Source organism: Felis catus, chromosome B4 (assembly GCF_018350175.1).
Source record: "Felis catus isolate Fca126 chromosome B4, F.catus_Fca126_mat1.0, whole genome shotgun sequence".
Taxonomy (NCBI): domain Eukaryota; kingdom Metazoa; phylum Chordata; class Mammalia; order Carnivora; family Felidae; genus Felis; species Felis catus.
The window spans coordinates 17641641-17661046 of record NC_058374.1 but is presented as its reverse complement, the minus strand read 5'-3'; the positions used below and the strand labels follow the sequence as shown (position 1 = coordinate 17661046).

At 38.0% G+C, this 19406-nt stretch overlaps 1 protein-coding gene across 6 annotated transcripts in view; it reads left to right on the top strand.

Moving 5' to 3' along the window:
• The window catches only part of NSUN6 (NOP2/Sun RNA methyltransferase 6), a 77044-nt gene that overhangs the window by 46038 nt on the left and 11600 nt on the right, over nt 1-19406 (top strand). For 4 of the 6 annotated variants that reach the window (XM_045060969.1, XM_023256409.2, XM_023256411.2 and 1 more), the window contains 3 exons: nt 11781-11929; nt 15281-15406; nt 17113-18591. In XM_045060969.1, the coding sequence (XP_044916904.1) occupies nt 11781-11929; nt 15281-15406; nt 17113-17325 (488 nt within the window). In that variant the 3' untranslated portion in view covers nt 17326-18591. The remainder of the gene's footprint in view (nt 1-11780; nt 11930-15280; nt 15407-17112; nt 18592-19406) is intronic. The other 2 variants (XM_023256410.2, XM_023256412.2) reach the window with 2 other exon arrangements.

Sequence of the window (19406 nt, the reverse complement as noted above, 5' to 3'; positions counted from 1 at the left end):
TCAGGTCCTCTGCTCACTTTTTAATTGTATTCTTTGGGGGGTTTTTTTTGGTGCTGAGTTGTAGAAGTTCTGTATGTATTTCAGATATTAACACCTTACAGATAGATATATCATTTGCAAAATCTTACATCAGTAGGTTTGCCTTTTCATTTTGCTGATGGTTTCCTTCACTGGGCATAAGCTTTTTATTTTGGTTTAGTTCCAATAGTTTATTTTTGCTTTTTTTTTCCCTTTACTGCAGAGACGTATCCATAAATATGTTGCTAAGGCTGATGCAAAGAGATGACTGCCTGTGTTTTCTTTTAGGAATTTTATGGCTTCAGGTCTCATATTTAGGTCTTTAATCCATTTTGAATTTATTTTTGTGTTTGATATGAGAAAGCGTACCAGTTTTACTCTTTGGCATGTAACTGTCCAGTTTTCCCAGAACCATTTATTGAAGAGACCATCTTTTCCCCACTCCCCATTGCATATTCTTGCCTCCTTTTTTATTAATTAAGTGCACATAAAAGCATGGTTTTATTTCCAACCACTGTATCCTTTTCCATTGATCTTTTTTTGTGCAGTACCATATTCTTCCAGGTTATTACTATAGCTTTCTAGTGTATCTTGAAATCTGGAATCGTGATACCTCCAGCTTTCTTCTTCTTTTCCAAGATTGCTTTGGTATTTGGGGTCTTTGTGATTTCATACACATTTTAGTATTATCTGTACAAATTCTGTGAAAAGCACGGCAGTTATTTTGGTAGGGATTGCATTGAATCTGTACATTTCTTTTGGTAATATGGGAATTTTAACAATATTCTTCCCATCCGCGAGTATGGCATATCTTTTTATATGTATTGTCTTCAATTTCTTTCCTCAGTGTCTTACAGTTTTCAGAGTATGGGTTTTCCCCTTGGTTGAATTTATTCCTAGGTATTTTATTCTTTTTGGTGTAGTTGTAAATGGGATTATTTTATTATTTTTCCTTCTCTGTATAGAAACACAATAGATTTCTCTGTATTAACTTTGCATTCTGTAACTTTACTGAATTCATTTATTCTATTTTTTTTTAATCTTTAGGGTTTTCTATATATAGTTTCGTGTCATCTGCAAAGAGTAACAGTTTTGTTTTCTCCTTACCAATTTGGATCCATTTTATTTCTTGTCTGATTGCTGTGGCTAGTACTTCCAGTACTATGTTGACTAAAAGTGGTGAGAGTGGACATCCTTGTTTTATTCCTGATCTTAGAGGAAAAGCTTTCAGTTTTTTGCTATGGACTATGATATTGGCTATGTGTGCTTCATATATGGCCTTTATTATATTGAGGCATGTTTCTCCTAAACCCACTTTGTTGAGAGTTTTTATCACGAAGAGATGTTACATTTTGTCAGATACTTTTTTCTGCGTCTATTGAGATGATCCTATGGTTTTTTTTTTTTAAGTTTATTTATTTTGAGAGAGAGAGAGCACACATGCACACGAGTTGGGGGGAGCAGAGAGAGAGAGAATTCCAAGCAGGCTCTGCACTGTCAGCACAGAGCCTGATGTGGAGCTCTAACTCACGAACCATGAGATCATGACCTGAGTTGAAATCAAGAGTTGGATACTTAACCATCTGAGCCACCCAGGTGCCCAGTCCTGTGGTTTTCATCCTTCTTCTTGTTAATGCGATGTATCACGTTAGTATGTGAATGTTGAACCATCCTTGCATCCCTGAAATAAATTCCATTTGGTAGTGGTGAATGATCCTTTTCATGTGTTGTTGAATTTGGTTTGCTAATGTTTTGAGGATTTTTGCACCTGTCTTTGTGTCAGGGATATGGGCCTGCAGTTTTCTTTTTCTGTAGTGTCATTGTCTGCTTTTGGTATAAGGCTAATGATGTCTTGTTAGAATGCCTTTGGAAGTTTTTCTTACTATTTTATTTTTTGAAATCGTTTGAGAATAGGTATTAACTCTTCTTTAAATGTTTGGTAGAATTCATCTTTGAAGCCATCTGGCCCTGGACTTGTGTTTGTTGGGAGTTTTTTGATTATTGATTTAATTTCACTACTAGTAACTGGTCTGTTCAAATTTTCTATTTCTTATTAAGTGTTGGGAGATTGTATGTTTCTAGGAATTGATGCATTTCTTTTATGTTTTCCAGTTTGCGTATCATTTTTTTGTAGTGTTCTCTTAGAATCCTTTTTATTTCTGTGGTGTCAGTTATTTCTGCTTTTATTTCTGATTTTATTAGAGTTTTGATGAATCTGTATAAAAGTTTATTAATTTTGTTTATTCAATTATTGATCTTTACTTTTTTTTTTTAGTCTCAATTTATTTCTGCTCTAATCTTTTTATTTACTTCCCTCTAACTTTAAGCTTTGTTCTTTTTCCTTGTTTCTTTAGTTATAAGGTCAGATTATGTGAGATTTTTCTGGTTTCTTGAGGTGTACCTATATCACTGCAAACTTCTGTCTTAGAACTGCATTTGCTTTGTCCCAAAATTTTGGACTGTTGCGTTTCCATTTTCATTTGTCTCCGGGTATTTTTTTATTTCCTTTTTTATTTCATCATTGACCCATTGACTGATTAGTAGCATGTTGTTTCACCACCATGTATTTGTGTTTTTTCTTGTTTCTGTTTTTTAAATAATTGCTTTCTAGTTTCATATTGTTGTGGTTGGAAAAGATAATTGATATGATTTCAGTGTTTTTAAACTTAGTGAGGCTTGTTTTGTGGCCTGACATGTGATCCGCTTTGGAGAATATGCCATGTGCACTAGAAAAGAATGTGTGTTTTGCTCATTTTGGATGGAATGTTCTGTATCTGTTAGGTCCATTTGGTCTAATGTGTATTTCAAAGCCACTGTTTCCTTGTTGATTTTCTGTCTGGATATTTTATCAGTTGACATAATTGAGGTGTTAAAGTCCACTGCTATTATTGTATATTAGTATTGTCATTTTATGTCTGTTAATATTTGCTTTATGTATTTAGGTGCTTCTATGTTGGGTGGATAGATATTTACAATTGTTATATCCTCTTGCTGGCTTGATCCCTTTATCATTATGTAATACCCTTATTTATCTCTTATTAGAATCTTTGTTTTAAAGTCTGTTTTGTTTGACATAGGTGTTTCTGCTTGGCTTTTTAATTTTTTGCTTCTGTTTGCACAGAATATCTTTTTCCATCCCTTCATTTTCAGTCTCTGTGTATCTTTAGGTCTGAAACAAGTCTTTTGTAGACAGCCTAGAGACAAGTCTTGGTTTTTATTCATTTAGTCACCTGTCTTTTGAATGGAGCATTTATTTAAACTTAAAAGCAGTTATTGATAGGTACATAATTATTGCCATTTTGTTAATTGATTTCTGGTTATTTTTGTAGTTCTTCTCTGTTCTTTTCTTTTTTCCTTGCTCTCTTCCTTTGTGGTTTGGCGGTTTTCTTTAGTGTTATGCTTGGGTTCTTTTCTCTTTTTGTGTATGTGTATCTGTTATAGGTTTTATTTGTGGTTACCATGGCATTCATTTATAACATCCACTTGTGTATAGCAGTCTATGTTAAGTTGGTGGTCACTTAAGTTCGAACATGTTCTTTTTTTTTTTTTTTAAGAGAGAGCATGACCCTAAGTAAGTACAAAAAGATTGAGATCATACCGTGCATATTTTCAGACCACAAAGCTATGAAACTTGAAATCAACCACAAGAAAAAATTTGGAAAGGTAACAAATACTTGGAGACTGAAGAACATCCTACTAAAGAATGAATGGGCTAACCAAGAAGTTAAAGAGGAAATTAAAAAGTATATGGAAGTCAATGAAAATGTTAACACCGCAACCCAAAACCTCTGGGACGCAGCAAAGGTGGTCATAGGGAAGTATATAGCAAACCAGGCCTTCCTAAAGAAGGAAGAAAGATCTCAGATACCCAACCTAAACTTATGCCTTAAGGAGCTGGAAAAAGAACAGCAAATAAAACCCAAAACCAGCAGAAGACAAATAATAAAGATTAGAGCAGAAATTAATGCTATCGAAACCAAAAAAAACAGTAGAACAGATGAATGAAACCAGAAAGAAAGAAAGAACCAGAAAGAAACCAGAATTCTTTGAAAGAATTAACAAAATTGATAAACCACTAGCCAGTTTGATCAAGAAGAAAAAGGGAAGGACCCAAATAAGTAAAATCAAGAATGAAAGAGGAGAGATCACAACCAAAACAACAGAAATAAAAACAATAATAGAATATTATGAGCAATTTTATGCCAATAAAATAGGCAATCTGGAAGAAATGGACAAATTCCTAGAAACATATACATTACCAAAACTGAAACAGGAAGAAATAGAAAATTTGAACAGACCCAAAACCAGTAAGGAAATCAAATTAGTAATCAAAATCTCCCCAAAAACAAGAGTCCAGGACCAGAAGGCTTTCCAGGGGAATTCTACCAAACATTTAAGGAAGAGTTAATACCTATTCCCTTGAAACTGTTCCAAAAATTAGAAACAGAAAGAAAACTCCCAAATTCTTTCTATGAAGCCAGCATTACCTTGATTCCAAAACCAGACAGAGACCCCACTAAAAAGGAGAACTACAGACCAATTTCCCTGATGAACATGGATGCACAAATCCTCAACAAGATATTAGCCAACCGGCTCCAACAATATATTAAAAAAGTTTTTCACCACGACCAAGCGGGATTTATACCTGGGATCTAGGGCTGGTTCAATATCCGCAAAACAATTAACGTGATTCATCACATCAATAAAAGAAAGGAAAAGAACCATGTGATCCTCTCAATAGATGCAGAGAAAGCATTTGACAAAATACACCATCCTTTCTTGATAAAAACCCTCAAGAAAGTAGGGATAGAAGGAGCATATCTTGAGATCATAAAAGCCATATATGAACTACCCAACACTAATATCATCCTCAATGGGGAAGAACTGACAGCTTTCCCCTGAAGGTCAGGAACAAGACAGGGATGTCCACTCTTGCCACTGTTATTCAACATAGTATTGGAAGTCTTAGCCTCTGCAGTCAGACAACACAAAGAAATAAAAGGCATCCAAATCGGCCGGAGGAGGTCAAACTTTCACTCTTCGCAGATGATATGATACTCTATATGGAAAACCCAAAAGATTCCACCAAAAAACTGCTAGAATTGATTCATGAATTCAGCAAAGTTGCAGGATATAAAATCAACACACAGAAATCGGTTGCATTCCTATACACCAATAATGAAGTGACAGAAAGAGAAATCAAGGAATTGATCCCATTTACCATTGCACAAGAAACCATAAAATACCTAGGAATAAATCTAACCAAAGAGGTGAAAAATCTACACACTGAAAACTGAAATCTATACACGGAAATCTATACACTGAAAGCTTATGAAAAAAATAGAAGAAGACACAAAGAAATGGAAAAAGATTCCATGCTCCTGGATAGGAAGAACAAATATTGTTAAAATGTCGATACTACCCAAAGCAATCTACATATTCAGTGCAATCCCTCTCAGAGTAACACCAGCATTCTTCACAGAGCTAGAACACATAATCCTAAAATTTGTATGGAACCAGAAAAGACCCCGAATAGCTAAAGCAATCTTGAAAAACAAAACCAAAACAGGAGGCATCACAATTCTGGACTTCAAACTATACTACAAAGCTGTAATTACCAAGACAGTATGGTACTGGCCCAAGAACAGACACTCAGATCAATGGAACAGAGTAGAGAACCCAGAAATGGACCCACAAACGTATGGTCAACTAAACTTTGACAAAGCAGGAAAGAATATCCAATGGAATAAAGACAGTCTCTTCAGCAAGTGGTGCTGGAAAAACTGGACAGCGACTTGCAGAAGAATGAACCTGGACCACTTTCTTACACCATACACAAAAAATAAACTCAAAATGGATGAAAGACCTCAGTGTAAGATAGAAAGCCATCAAAATCCTCGAGGAGAAAGCAGGCAACAACCTCTTTGATCTTGGCCGCAGCAACTTCTTATTCAACACGTCTCTGGAGCAAGGGAAACAAAAGCAAAAATGAAGTACTGGGACCTCATCAAAATAAAAAGCTTCTGCACAGCAAAGGAGACAATCAGCAAAACTTAATGGCAACCGACAGAATGGGAGATGTTTGCAAATGACATGTCAATAAAGGGTTAGTATCCAAAATCTAGAAAGAACTTATCAAACTCAGCAAGCAAAAAACAAATAACCCAGTGAAGAAATGGGCAAAAGACATGGATAAATACTTCTCCAAAGAAGACATCCAGATGGCCAACCGACACATGAAAAAATGCTCAGCATCACTCATCATCAAGGAAGTACAAATCAAAACCACAATGAGATATCACTTTACACCTGTCAGAATGGCTAACATTAACAACTCAGGCAACAACAGATGTTGGCGAGGATGCGGAGAAAGAGGATCTCTTTTGCATTGTTGGTGGCAATGCAAGCTGGTGCAGCCACTCTGGAAAACAGTATGGAGGTTCCTCAAAAAACTAAAAATAGAACTACCCTACGACCCAGCAATTGCACTAGTAGGCATTTATCCACGTGATACAGGTGTGCTGTTTCAAAGGCACACGTGCACTCCCATGTTTATAGCAGCACAATCAACAATAGCCAAAGTATGGAAAGAGCCCAAATGTCCATCGATGGATGAATGGATAAAGAAGATATGGTATGTATACGTACAATGGTGTATTACTCGGCAATCAAAAAGAATGAAATCTTGCCATTTGCAACTACGTGGATGGAACTGGAGGGTATTATGCTAAATGAAATTAGTCAGAAAAAGACAAAAATCATATGACTTCACTCATATGAGGACTTTAAGAAACAAAACAGATGAACATAAGGGAAGCCAAAATAATATAAAAACAGGGAGGGGGACAAAACAGAAGAGACTCATAAAGATGGAGAACAAACTGAGGGTTACTGGAGGGGTTGTGAGAAGGGGAGAGGCTAAATGGGTAAGGGGCATTAAGGAATCTACTCCTGAAATCATTGTTTCACTATTTGCTAACTAATTTGGATGTAAATTTTAAAAAATAAAAAATAAAATTAAAAAAAAAGAGCATGAGTTGGTGGGGGGGGGGGCGGTGGTGGTGGAGGGGATAGACTCCATGCTTAGTGTGAAGCCAGATTCAGGGCTCGATCCCATATCCCCAGGGATCATGCATGACCTGAGCTGAAATCAAGAGTCAGGCACTCAACCATCTGAGCCATCCAGGCGTCCCTTGAACACATTCTAAAAGCATAAATTTTGACTCCCCTTTCATTTTATGTATATGATACCATATTTATGTCTTTTTATTTTGTATATTCCTTGACTGATTTTGGTAGATGTATGTGATTTCCCAACATTAATGTTTTAGCCTCCATACTAGCTTTATAAGTGATTAATTTACTATGGTCACTCTATGTTTGCTTTTACCAGTGAAGTTTTTTTCCTTTTATATTTTTCTTCTAGTTACAGGCTTTTCTTACCTCTTAAGGAATTCCTTTTAACAGTTCTTATAAGGCTGGTTTAGTGGTGATAAACTCTTTTAACTTTTGCTTGTCCAGGAAACTCTTTATCTCTCCTTCATTTCTGCTTCAAGATAACTTTGCCGGGTAGAGTATTTTGGGTTGTAGGTTTTTCCTTTCAGCACTTTGAAGGCATCCTTCTGGGCTGCAGAGTTTCTCTTGAAAAATCAACTGATATCGCCTGATTGTCAGAGCTCCCATTTTTAGGCTTTGCTGATTTTCAAAGCCAGATATCGTGAAGACTCATGTTCCCAGTAAGTGCCCAGGACTGAGGTTGCCTGCTGTGGGTTCTGATCCACTCACTCCTCTATGTTTGTGATGTCCCTTCCTTTTGTGGTTTTTCGCACGAGGAGTTTGGTTATTGACCTTGTCTCCACCCCTCTTACCCTTTCTGAGATGGCCTTCTCTCTGTGACTAGCTGTGGAAGGTCTCTTCTCCCAGTCTTCAGATTTTCCTAATCGGTTGCAGTAGATACAGTTGTTGGTTTAGTGTCTGTGGTATAAGGTGAGCTCAAGATCTTCCTATTCTGCCATTTAACACCCCCCCCGTGTTTTCTGAGTTCCTTTTAGTTAATAAAATTTTTCTTTTCTTTTTAAGTTGAAAGAGTTCGAAGTCCTCTGAGCGGATGAGTGAGGTGTGTAGTATAAGGTGGCAAGAAGTTGATTCAGTGGCTTCTTAACCATGCACTGATTTCAAGTTGCAGGGTGGTTTTGATTTTTAAACAGTTCTGGGTATGAACTGCTGTTGTAACAAATCATTTCATCACTTAGTGACCTAACACAGTGATCTTATTATTATTTCTCACAGTTTGAGGGAATGACTGGGACCTCTGAGTGGTTCCCACTTTGAGTATCTGACGCAATTAGCAGTCACTGGGTACCTGAGGGAAGTGTCATCTCAAAAGCTTTATCTGTCACGTGCATGTCTGGAGGTTGATGGTGGTTCTCAGATAGGACCTACACGTGGCCTCTCCCATGTGTACCGACTGGGCTTTCTCAGACCAAGTGGCTTAGGTTCTGAGAATGAGTGTCCTAAGAGCCCCAGGCAGAAGCTGTATCAACCTTTTATGACTTAGTCCAGAAGTCATGTAATATCAGTTCTGCTCTTGTCCACAATAAAAGAAAAGGAACATTAGACCCCACCTCTTGTGGGAGAAGAGTCAATGTCAAATTGAAGGGCATGTGGGATGGAAGGTATTGGCATAGCTATCTTTGGAAAATATAATTTTTTTCACAGTTTTAAATAATTTGTATTCCTAGTGCATAAATTTTATGCACAAAAATTGTTAGCTGGACATGGAATAAATACTGACTTGAAAAATGAAAGAGCACAAAATCAATAATTCTTCCCGTTTACTTCAGGGTGACTTTTACCTGCTCCGTAAATTGAATTAATATGATTAAAATTCTTATGTTGCATACTAAGGAAGGTGATTTTATTTTATAATTTTTAATGTTAATTTTTTGAGAGAGTGTGTGTGAGTGGATTGTGGCTCAGATACCACAGATACTCACATTTCTTAGATTTTCTTTAATAAGTGTTTCTTCATTTGATGTATGTCCCAGGCATTTTCTAGAGACTTTAAATGGTGGTTTTCGCTTTTGTTACAGTTTTTACCAGTTATAATTCTTGCACCGGGGAGAAGGTCTGTATCCCCTCATTCCAAATGTTGTCCCAGTCTTATTGTTTCCATCATAAAATTGCTCCTAAATTATACACCACTCCAAACGAATGCAGTTTTAGAAATCACTAAAGGTTGTTCTAAGAATATATATTGAGAAAAAGCTTGGGATAAATAAAAATTTGGGTACTCCTAAACTGCATACAAGCCTTAAATGTTCATTTCATGGCTTTCTAGTTTTGAACAAGAGAGATTTCTCTTGGACCATGTATCTTTGTGGTCATTTGGTGATCTTAGTCTCATCTAAGACAGGTCTAGAATATTTTTAGGAATGTCTCAATTTTTGTATAATTACCCACTGCTTTCCGTGAAAATGGTACTTATTAAGAACAGTGAGTTGGCATTGTCCCTATCCCTGTCAAGACCATGGCATTTGCTTCTGCTCTGTACAAGGGTGCCTGGCTGGGGGATATGTTGAGGGGCTGAAGGCCAGCCTGTGCTCTGTTTATCATGGTGCAGAACTATGTTAACCTAGAGATACGCATACCTTAATTCTAGCCCATACAAAGGTATCTTGTGGGCTTGCTTGTCCTGTTTTTTAGGAATTTTCAGTGTCTAGATGGAAGTAACACTTGAACGCTAGTGTGTATGAGACTCTACATCCAAGGGGTGCCTGCGTGGCTCACTCAACTCTTGATTGCAGCTCAGGTCACGATCCCAGGGTCATGGTATCAAGTCCCATGTTGAGCTCTGTGCCGAGCATGGAGCCTGCTTAAGATTCTCTCCTTCTCCCTCTACATCTCTTCCCTGCTCATACGCTCACCTGCTCTCCCTCTCTCAGGAAAAAATATATATATACATCCAAAAGATACCTAATGCTATGGCAACTCAGAGGAATGGATTACTTCTTCTAGGGACAATAGAAAAAAGAGTTCAGGTTGAGGAGGTGACATTCGTTAGGGCTTGAAAGGGTAGATAGCATTTTGACAAGTGGAAATGAGTGCTGGGGCATCTCAGGAAAATAGAATTAGCAGAAGCATGGAAATAGCAAAGCTCATGACATTTTTGGGTAACAAAGTGATGTGGGTTTTTTGGTTTGTTTTTTTTTTTAACATTGGTGAATGTGGCTGAGTACTGAGAAAGGTAGCTAGGGAAGTACATGGAGTAGTCGAGAAGCTAGAGAAGAGGTCTTTATTTGTTAGTGTAAGGAGTTTATTCAAGAGATTTAGGTAGCCGTGGGAGAGTTTTTGGTTTTCTAAGAGAGACAATTTGGTGTAAAAAAATAGTGTAAGGAACGTGTTAAATCGATGTTGGAGAGCTGGAAAAGCAAAAGGAGATCATCGAAGCATCCTGGAGCTAATCATGTGCAGAAAGCAGCTACTACCCCTGTAGCTCTTCTGATCAGTAAGAAAAAGCCAACAGTCTAAGTAGAAAAAGGACAAAACAAGAAAGGTGACCATATAAAGGAAAAATAGAAATGGTCAATGAAACAACAACAACGATAATAATAACTTCTTTGATGAAGATTTTTAGGAGAATGAGTATAATCGTAATGAAAGTGTAAATTGCTATAATCTTTCTGGAGCATTTTTTCAGTATGTACCAAAAACCTTAAAAATAATTGTTTCCTTTGAGAAGATCTTCTGAGACTGTGGGTGAGAATGCAGGTTATAGGTGGAGATGAGTTAAATTGATAAGAGCTCATGTATGACAGTTGTGCAGTCAGAGAAAAGCAGGTGATCTTGTGGTTCTCAGAACATTGCTGTGGTTCCCGTGGGCAGTCAGTTGGCTTCCTGTGAGGGCAGTCAGCAGCAGTATCTTGCAGTTATTAAATAGCAGAAATATATAAACAGACCGGTTTCATGATTTTCTCCAGTAACACTAAATAACTCAGAAGTCGGAGCGGAGAAAATTATTCATGTGATACAAGGAGATACTCTAGAGCATAGCCTTGCTGATGGCCACGAAAGCGAGGAGAGTGAGGAACCTCAGAACCAGTATATTTGACTAGAACCTAACAGGTATTCTTTTGGGGGGCTGTCTGCAGTAGGGATTGCTGAGAGAAGTGTCCGCTCTCAGTATGACTAGAATGAATTCCAGGTCCTTGCTCTGATGAATTGTGGCTTGTGACATTGGGGATACAAAGTCTCATATGATTAGGCCTTAATTTGCACTGTGTCAACAGAATAACCCTCAATTATAATAATTACATTAACCATTTTACATATGTCAGAATTAGTTTTACCAGCTACTTGAAAGGAGAAATTGTTTTTCTTTGTAGTCTAGATGATGATTTTAAATTTCTGATAATTGGTTCTATCTCAGGAGTTTTCTTTTTTTTTTATTTAAAAATATATATATATGTATGTGTGTGTATATATATATATATATATATATATTTTTTTTTTTTTTTTTTTTTGAGAGAGAGCATGAGCAGGAGAGGGGCAGAGAGAGAGAGAGGGAGACAGAGGATCGAAGTGGGCTCTGTGCTGAGAGCAGAGAGCCTGACACGGGGCTCAAACTCACAAGCTGTGAGATCACGACCTGAGCCGAAGTCGGACGCTCATCAGACTTAAGTCACCCAGGCACCCCTATGTCAGGAGTTTTCTATTCTACACCTATAGGCACATAACAAGTATGTTTATAATTCTCTTCACAGGAAAACCTCCATTCTTACGAGAATCTTTTGACCGAATTCTTCTTGATGCACCATGCAGTGGAATGGGACAGAGACCAAACATGGCTTGTTCTTGGACTTTGAAAGAAGTGACATCATATCAGCCATTACAGAGAAAACTCTTTACTGTGGTAGGTGATGATCCTTTGATATGAAAAAAAAAGTTGACCTTCGCTACTTTGATGTTTCAAAGACTGAGAAGCAGTGTTCATAGCAGCATTTCTCACAATAACCAAAATAGGGAAACGACCCACTTGTCTATCAACAGGTGAATGGATAAGAAAATGTGTACACATATAATAGAATATTACTCAGCTTTCCACAGGAAGGAAATTCTGGCACAACATGAATGAACTTTGGGAACTTACGCCAAGTGGTATAAGCCAGACACAGAAAGACAAATACTGTCTGTTTCCATTTCTATGAGGTAACTAGAATAGGAACATTCTTAGAGCTAGAAAGTAGAAGAAAGATTACCAGGGCCTGGAGGGATGGGGAATTAGTGTTTAAAATGGGTACAGAGTTTGCATTTGGGAAACTGAAAAGTTCTGGAGATGGGTGATGGTGATGGGTGCAGACAGTGTGAATGTACTTAATGCCCCTGAACTGTACACTTACAAATGGTTAAAATGTCAAGTTTTATGTTGTTTTATCACATGGAAAAGGACAGAGAAAACCTAGTTTAAATAATGAAGCTTTCATTTGTGTTGATCACTCTTTATTACAGGCAGAGGCAGAATTTCTTCACTGAGACATTTAATGGGTCTCCAACATTCTGATACATCTTAAGAAGTCACTGAGTTGTTAACATCATAGTTGCTAACTGATGTGTGAAGAATGGGATATAAATGAGTTACTTTTTTTATAGGGTTCCTGGATCATCTTCGATAGTGTATTAGAAATGGGAAGAGTCCAGGAGAAGGGAAACACATCAATAAAAATGAGAAGTGACCATTCAGTGTAGAATATAGAAGAACCATAAAAACTTGGCTAATTTCACTGGTCTCTAGCACGTTTCAAGAGAAACCCAAATAGAACATTTGAGGATTTCTTTCCGGCTTGCGAACGTGATTCAGTGGATTTCGCAGAATGTAGAGAGCATTTGATCAAAGATGACTTTGTTATTTTCTCTCAGTCCTGCAATTATAAATGCATAGGCTGCAGCAAATGGCTACACTGTGATTATGCAGTCTCTAAAGTTACCTTTGAGCACGTTTCTGCTCATCTCTCTAGTATCTCCTTTTATACCCAAAGGTGGCACTCAGGGTATTTATTTAACTTTTCCTTCAGTCTTCAAAGAGCACATCCTGGAAGTTAAAACAGCAAACAGCAAAAAGGAAGCTTTACTTATGGTTGAAACCCACTCTGAGTTGAGGGTAAAATTAAGACACTGTTTTAAAAGACTGGGCTTTTTGTTCTTTTTTAGGTCAAAGCAGAAAGAACATTTTAAAAGGTTTCTTAGGAGTAGATGCAGTGATCTCAATGAAAAGGAATAGCTACGAGAGAGAGTTCAGAATATAGCACATTTGCCGTTTAGTACGGAGTTGTGTTGATGGAGAACGTGGACTTTATAATCAGACACTATCTTGTTTGGAACTGTGCAGCTTCCACACGAGTGACTTTAGGTACATTGTTTTCTTTATATGAGAAATGGGGACTATAAATCCACCTGATAGGGTCACCTCATTGGAGATAGTAACTATGCCTCATGGTTATAAGTAAATTGAGAAAATCCATGTAAAATGCTTAAAACAGTAACTGGCACACATTTACAAAGTTTAAATTTTCATCAGCATACTCTAGTTAAGAAGGCACAAATATATACTATATGTAATAAAAATACATATATGTAGTATAGATGGTATATATTATTATATAGTTTATTCATACTTATAAATACCAGATGGCATATAGTGTGTGTGTGTGTGTGTGTGTGTGTGTGTGTGTGTGTGTGTATAATAGTATACTATGTATAGGATGTATTTTAAAGATTTTCATTAAAATGTTTTTAAATATTGGGGCACCTGAGTGACTGAGTTAAGCGTCCAACTTTGGTTCAGGTCATGATCTCACGGCTCATTGGTTTGAGCCCCGTGTCGGGCTCTGTGCTGACAGCTTGGAGCCTGGAGCCTGCTTCAGATTCTGGGTCTCCCTCTCTCTCTCTCTCCCTCTCATTGTCTCTTGCTCTGTCTCTTTCTCAAAAATAAATAAACATTAAAAGAAATTTTTAATGTTTTTAAATATCTAGGAGTTTGAAAAGATACAGTTTTTAGTTATTTGGGAAAAATTAATTTTCTTATTAACACCTTATTTCTTGATTCATTTATTTACTGGACAAATATTCATTGAGCACCTGACCATAACACAATATGGACTGTTCTGGGTGCTATCAATATAGCCGTGAAAAAATGACAACCCCTGCCTTATTCATGGGGTGTCTATTCCAAATGGGGAGGAAGATATAAACAGATGAGTAAGTTATTATGTATAGTAACAGAGCCGACTAAAGAAGGGAAGGTAGGATTGCTGGATTTGAGTAGTTGTGGTTTTACCTGGGATGGTCAGGGAGGGCAGCCCTGGAAAGGTGACATATACACAGAGATAGGATTGTGAGGAAGCAACGCAGAGAATTCGAAGAGTTTCCAAGCTTGTGCACGGATCTTGAGGTGGGCCTGTGCCCTGTGTGTTCCGGAACAGCAGAGGCCAGTGTTGCTAAAGCAGAGTGAGCGAGGCGTGTCAGAAGGGCAGCCAGAGGCCTGCTCTGTGTAGGGCTTTGAAAGCCACCATAAGGACCTGGGCTTGGACCACGAGTGATAAGACATTTGAAGGGTTTTGAGCTGAGAAGTGACAAGTTTTAAAAACACTGCTCTCTGGCTGCTGTCTGGAGATGATTGTAGGAGGGCAGACAAGGAAGCAGGTAGGCTGAGAAGGAGGCGAAAGATGGTGTAGCTTGGACCAGAATGATGACAGGGGAGGTGGCCAAACTCTGGATATATTTTAAAGGTAGAGCCAATGGAATTTGCTAGCGGATGGGAGTGCAGGAGAAAGAGAGGCGTAAAAGATCATCTCCGGTTGGGGGCCTGAAAATAGCACTTCTCTAAAAGGTCTTGGAAGACAGGTGTTCAGTTTGAGACACGTCAAATTCGATAGTAGACAAATGGAGAAGGCGATTGAGTACATGAGTACAGAGTTCAGAAAGGAGGGTGGCTTACAAAGTGTACATGTGTGATTTTGGGCATAAAAAGGAGTATCTAAAGTAGTGAAAGTGAATGCTTACATTTAGGAAAGTCTTGGTTTCAGTGCACTAACAGTTCCAAGAGCGTGAAATGCACCTGGGCTGGAACACTCGACTCAGAGAGTGAGTCTTGATCATACAGAACATTTATCCCAAACACTTGAAAGGTGTCCTACAGATACAAAATCCTGTAAAATGTTGATTTTGCCTTGTGGTACACCCGTAGTCTGATCACATGTTTGTTTAGGCAGTTGAGCTGCTGAAGCCGGGGGGCGTGCTGGTTTACAGCACGTGCACCATCACACTGGCGGAAAACGAAGAACAGGTTGCCTGGGCCCTCGCAACCTTTCCTTGCCTCCAGCTTCAGCCCCAGGTATGAGTAAGTTCGGTTTTCTCTGTGTAATGTGACAAATCACAGAATCATGAGTGTGGTGATAAACACGAGGTTGTCATATGAAAAACTGTGTCCAGCGAAACTTCAGAAACAAATACTGCAATAGACAAGCATGTTCCTCCCCTCCAGTGAGATCCATTTGACACTGAACAGAGAATTTCCACGTCCCAGCAGTTTTTCCCCGTCTTCGTTCTTTGCCCGTGTGTTAAAATGCCACAGAGCTCAGGTGTACTTGTGTTACAGGTTTCTTTCACCTGTGGCTCTTGTTCAGTTTATACAGACCTTTTTTTTCCTAAAGAGTTGTTTATTCCTTTCCTCTCCTGGTCCTACATTTTGCTGGTATGGAGTATGTCGAGCATTTTTTTTCTCAATCAAATAAGCTGTAATAACTGGGATATCAGAAGACTAGCAGAGGGGAGAAAATGGTTCAGGATTATTGCTTCTTCACAATTTGTTACATAAAATATGTAACATTTTAAAAGTTTTCTTACACTTTATTTGACCTGTTTTGGTTTTTATCAAAACTATATTATGACTATATGTTTACCTCATGATGTTTGAGATTAATTTAAATATGTAACAATACTCACATTCAGTTAGATACATTGAACATCTAACCTCAGTAACCTTCCTGTATAGAATTCTAGTAGATAATTGGGATATATGAATAAAAATTGAGAGATGGTTTCTAGACTCACAAGATAACTGCTTTGTAGAGGAAAGGAAGACTTCAGACTTCACTTGAATTTTATGTGTGTGTGTGTATGTATACACAACACTCAATATATACCTAAAAGAGAGAGAAACTTTCTGCCCAGGAGTTAATAAACTATAGGTTTTCAGTAGTACGTAAACATTTGTGCATTGGTGACTGAAGTTAGGATTGTCGATCTTTTGCGGTCATGGTTCACACATATCACTCAGTTCCTTATGATTCTGTATTCTAAACCAACTGACACAGTCTTTATCTCTTTGTAATAATTGTTCTAGTACATTTAAAAACAATAGAAGACTTTTATCATCCAATTGGTGTGGGTCAGAGAAAGGCACCTTTAGGTCCGCTTTGGGGAATGTGATGATAAAGCTGAATTTGTATTTATTACTGTTGTTGATAATGATGTTTCACTGACTGGCCACTGTATGCCGGGCATACCACCACCTTCTTGAAGTCTTAGAACTGAGTACTTGATCTGTTTCGTAGATGAGGAGACAGGTAAAGTTACTTGCTTAACACCACAAAGCCAGGGCTGCCTGGGCGGCTCAGTCAGTTAAGCGTCCGACTTCGGCTCAGGCCATGATCTCATGGTTGCTGAGTTCGAGCCCCGAGTTGGACTCTGTGCCGACAGCTCAGAGCCTGGAGCTGCTTCAGATTCTGTGTCTCCCTCTCCTGCTCACACGCTGTCTCTCTTCCTCTCTCTCAAAAGTAAACATTAAAAAAAAAAATACATACAGCTAAAATGTGGCAAAGCTGCAGTACTTGATGAGCAGATGGGTCCTAACAGATAGTCATTCATCAGGTGACCATTTGTTACCAGCGAGGAAAACCACACGTATATTCCACAGAGATAACACTTACCTATTTTTGGAATTGGTGGTACTTATACCTCAATTTTGTCTTTTAAATTGTACACAGGCACACTTACTAATTATAGGATATTCGTATTTTTTTCCCTTTCTCCACCCAGGAACCACAGATTGGAGGAGAAGGAATGATGGGAGCCGGCCTATCATCTGAACAATTGAAACAGCTGCAGCGATTTGATCCATCTGTTGTGCCAGTTCGGGACACTGACATCGCTTCTCTCGGAGATGCCAGAATAGAAGACATGATTTGGCTGGCAAATAAAGATTGTATAGGTTTTTTTATTGCAAAATTCATAAAATGCAAAAGCACGTAGGATCCATAGAAACGAAAGTTCCAAACATTAGCTCTGTGGTTTTGTTTGGTTTTCTTCCTTCCTTTCCTCCCTCCGTTTTTTTGTGTTTTTTTTGTGTGTGTTTTTTTTTTTAATCAAACTGTTCTCAGGCCTGGTGATTGATGACATAGTTGCTAAGGAAACAGAAAAGGCTGCCAGCTGTTGTACCAGGGAGCAAGAGGCTTGATTAAGAGACCGCTTCACGGAGGAGGTAGTTGGGGGGTGGTACAAGATTATATTTTGTGTTTAAAATATGTGTTTTCTTAAGGATTTAGCACAGTATAAAGAAAATGAGATGCCTACAGATATCTGGAGCATATTTTCATTTGGGGTTTTGTGTTTTAATGTACGAAGAATACAAATCATTTTTAATGTTAAAATCTGTGATAACAAGAATAAAATGAGTAATACTTAATTTGATAAAAAGTAGTGTTTTGTTCCTGAGAGTTCCTAAGGGGTGGTAGTTTTCTAAAAATTCAGGGCCTGGGAACTAGAACGTTTTTCATGTACTCATAACTGAGGTGAGCATTTTATCTGAGGTTTTCTGCTTACTGTTTGATCAGTCAACTCTTTGAAATGAAATCTGGACCTCTCCTAAATGGTAGTGTGTCTTCACCATGTTTACTTTTTTTTTTCATGCTTTTAAACTGAAAACTACAATGTTTTCTTCACTCTGTAGATTAAAATTATGAGAGTATTCCACAGTTTGGGTACCTTTCATCATCCCCTGGAATACCTGTTCTGCAAGTTATTGTGATAACTGGGGGAACTGGCTTGACCCTTAGAGCCAAGCTCTGGTGTTCTGTTGAACATCAACACATTCACAGAACTCCCAACATCAGACAAAGCAACTGTGAGTATGGTAGATGAAGACAAAAAAAGGGTACCTCATGATCAAATCTGGAATCCAGCAAAATCCAGAACATCCCCTAAAAGTGACCAGACATGCCGCTGTTAGCAGCAATGTGACTGCTCTAAAAATTGTAACCTTAGGCTTGCTTCATCCTATTGCTTTTTAGATAAGATATATTTAAGTACTCAATACCCAGCCCTTATATAGTATTAAATACATCTAAATGTTTTGTTAACTTCCTTTGGAATCATCTCAGAATTTCTCAGCCTTGGGCATATAAGGTCGACAACTGGGAACAACTACCTGATAGTTTCTTTTTTTTCCCTCCTAGGTTTCTGTTCAGAATTTCTTCTATCTATTGTGTCCCATCAAGATTGCAAGGTCACTTGGATCAGGTAAGCTCTTTAGCAGGCCTCTTCTTTGAAGAAGCCTTTCTTGAATATCCTTCTCCGAGGTTGGCTTAGGCCTTTCTGTCTTTCCATATATCCCTAGGACCTACTTCTGCTGCCGTCATGGTACTTGACACACTCACTCTTAGTTTACTGGCCATGCCCTTTACCCCTCCCCCCATGCTTGGGAAAGTCTTGGAGGCAAGAACCCTGTTTTTTCTGTTGCCGCTTTAGAGCAGATCATCAATACGTGCTTATTTAATGGGGGAAAAGATATTTCAAGCTCCATAAGATTCAAATGTGTGACTGACTTCTTTATATCCTTCATTCTGCCTTTTATCCAGTAGATGTCATTGGACTAAAGAGAAACACGTTTACCTGTGGCACTTCTGTCTCTAGAGTTCACCACATTTCTCCAGACTTCCGGTGTGTTTTAAAAAATCCATTTCTTCCCCTGCTTTCTGCAAAGCCTTTTGTGCTAAGCTGGGATGAAAATCACAGACCGGGAGCCCAGCAGTAAACATGTAAACTGTTGATTAACACTGACAACTGTCAAAATACCAACAATGCAGGCAAAACTGATGAAAAATATTTGCATATTAAAAACAGCAGGACAAAGAATATTGTTAAAAATTGTTGCTTTGACATAGACAGTTTCAGTGGGTTTCTTTCCTTCAAAAAGTAGGGCAAATTGGAAAATAAAACACATTTAAAGGACTTAAGTTTGAGAAAAAAATAGAACAAAAGGGGAAAAAATCTGGGAAATGTGGAGGACAATTAATATATTATCTCTTAACATACTTAGGGTTAACATATTCTTG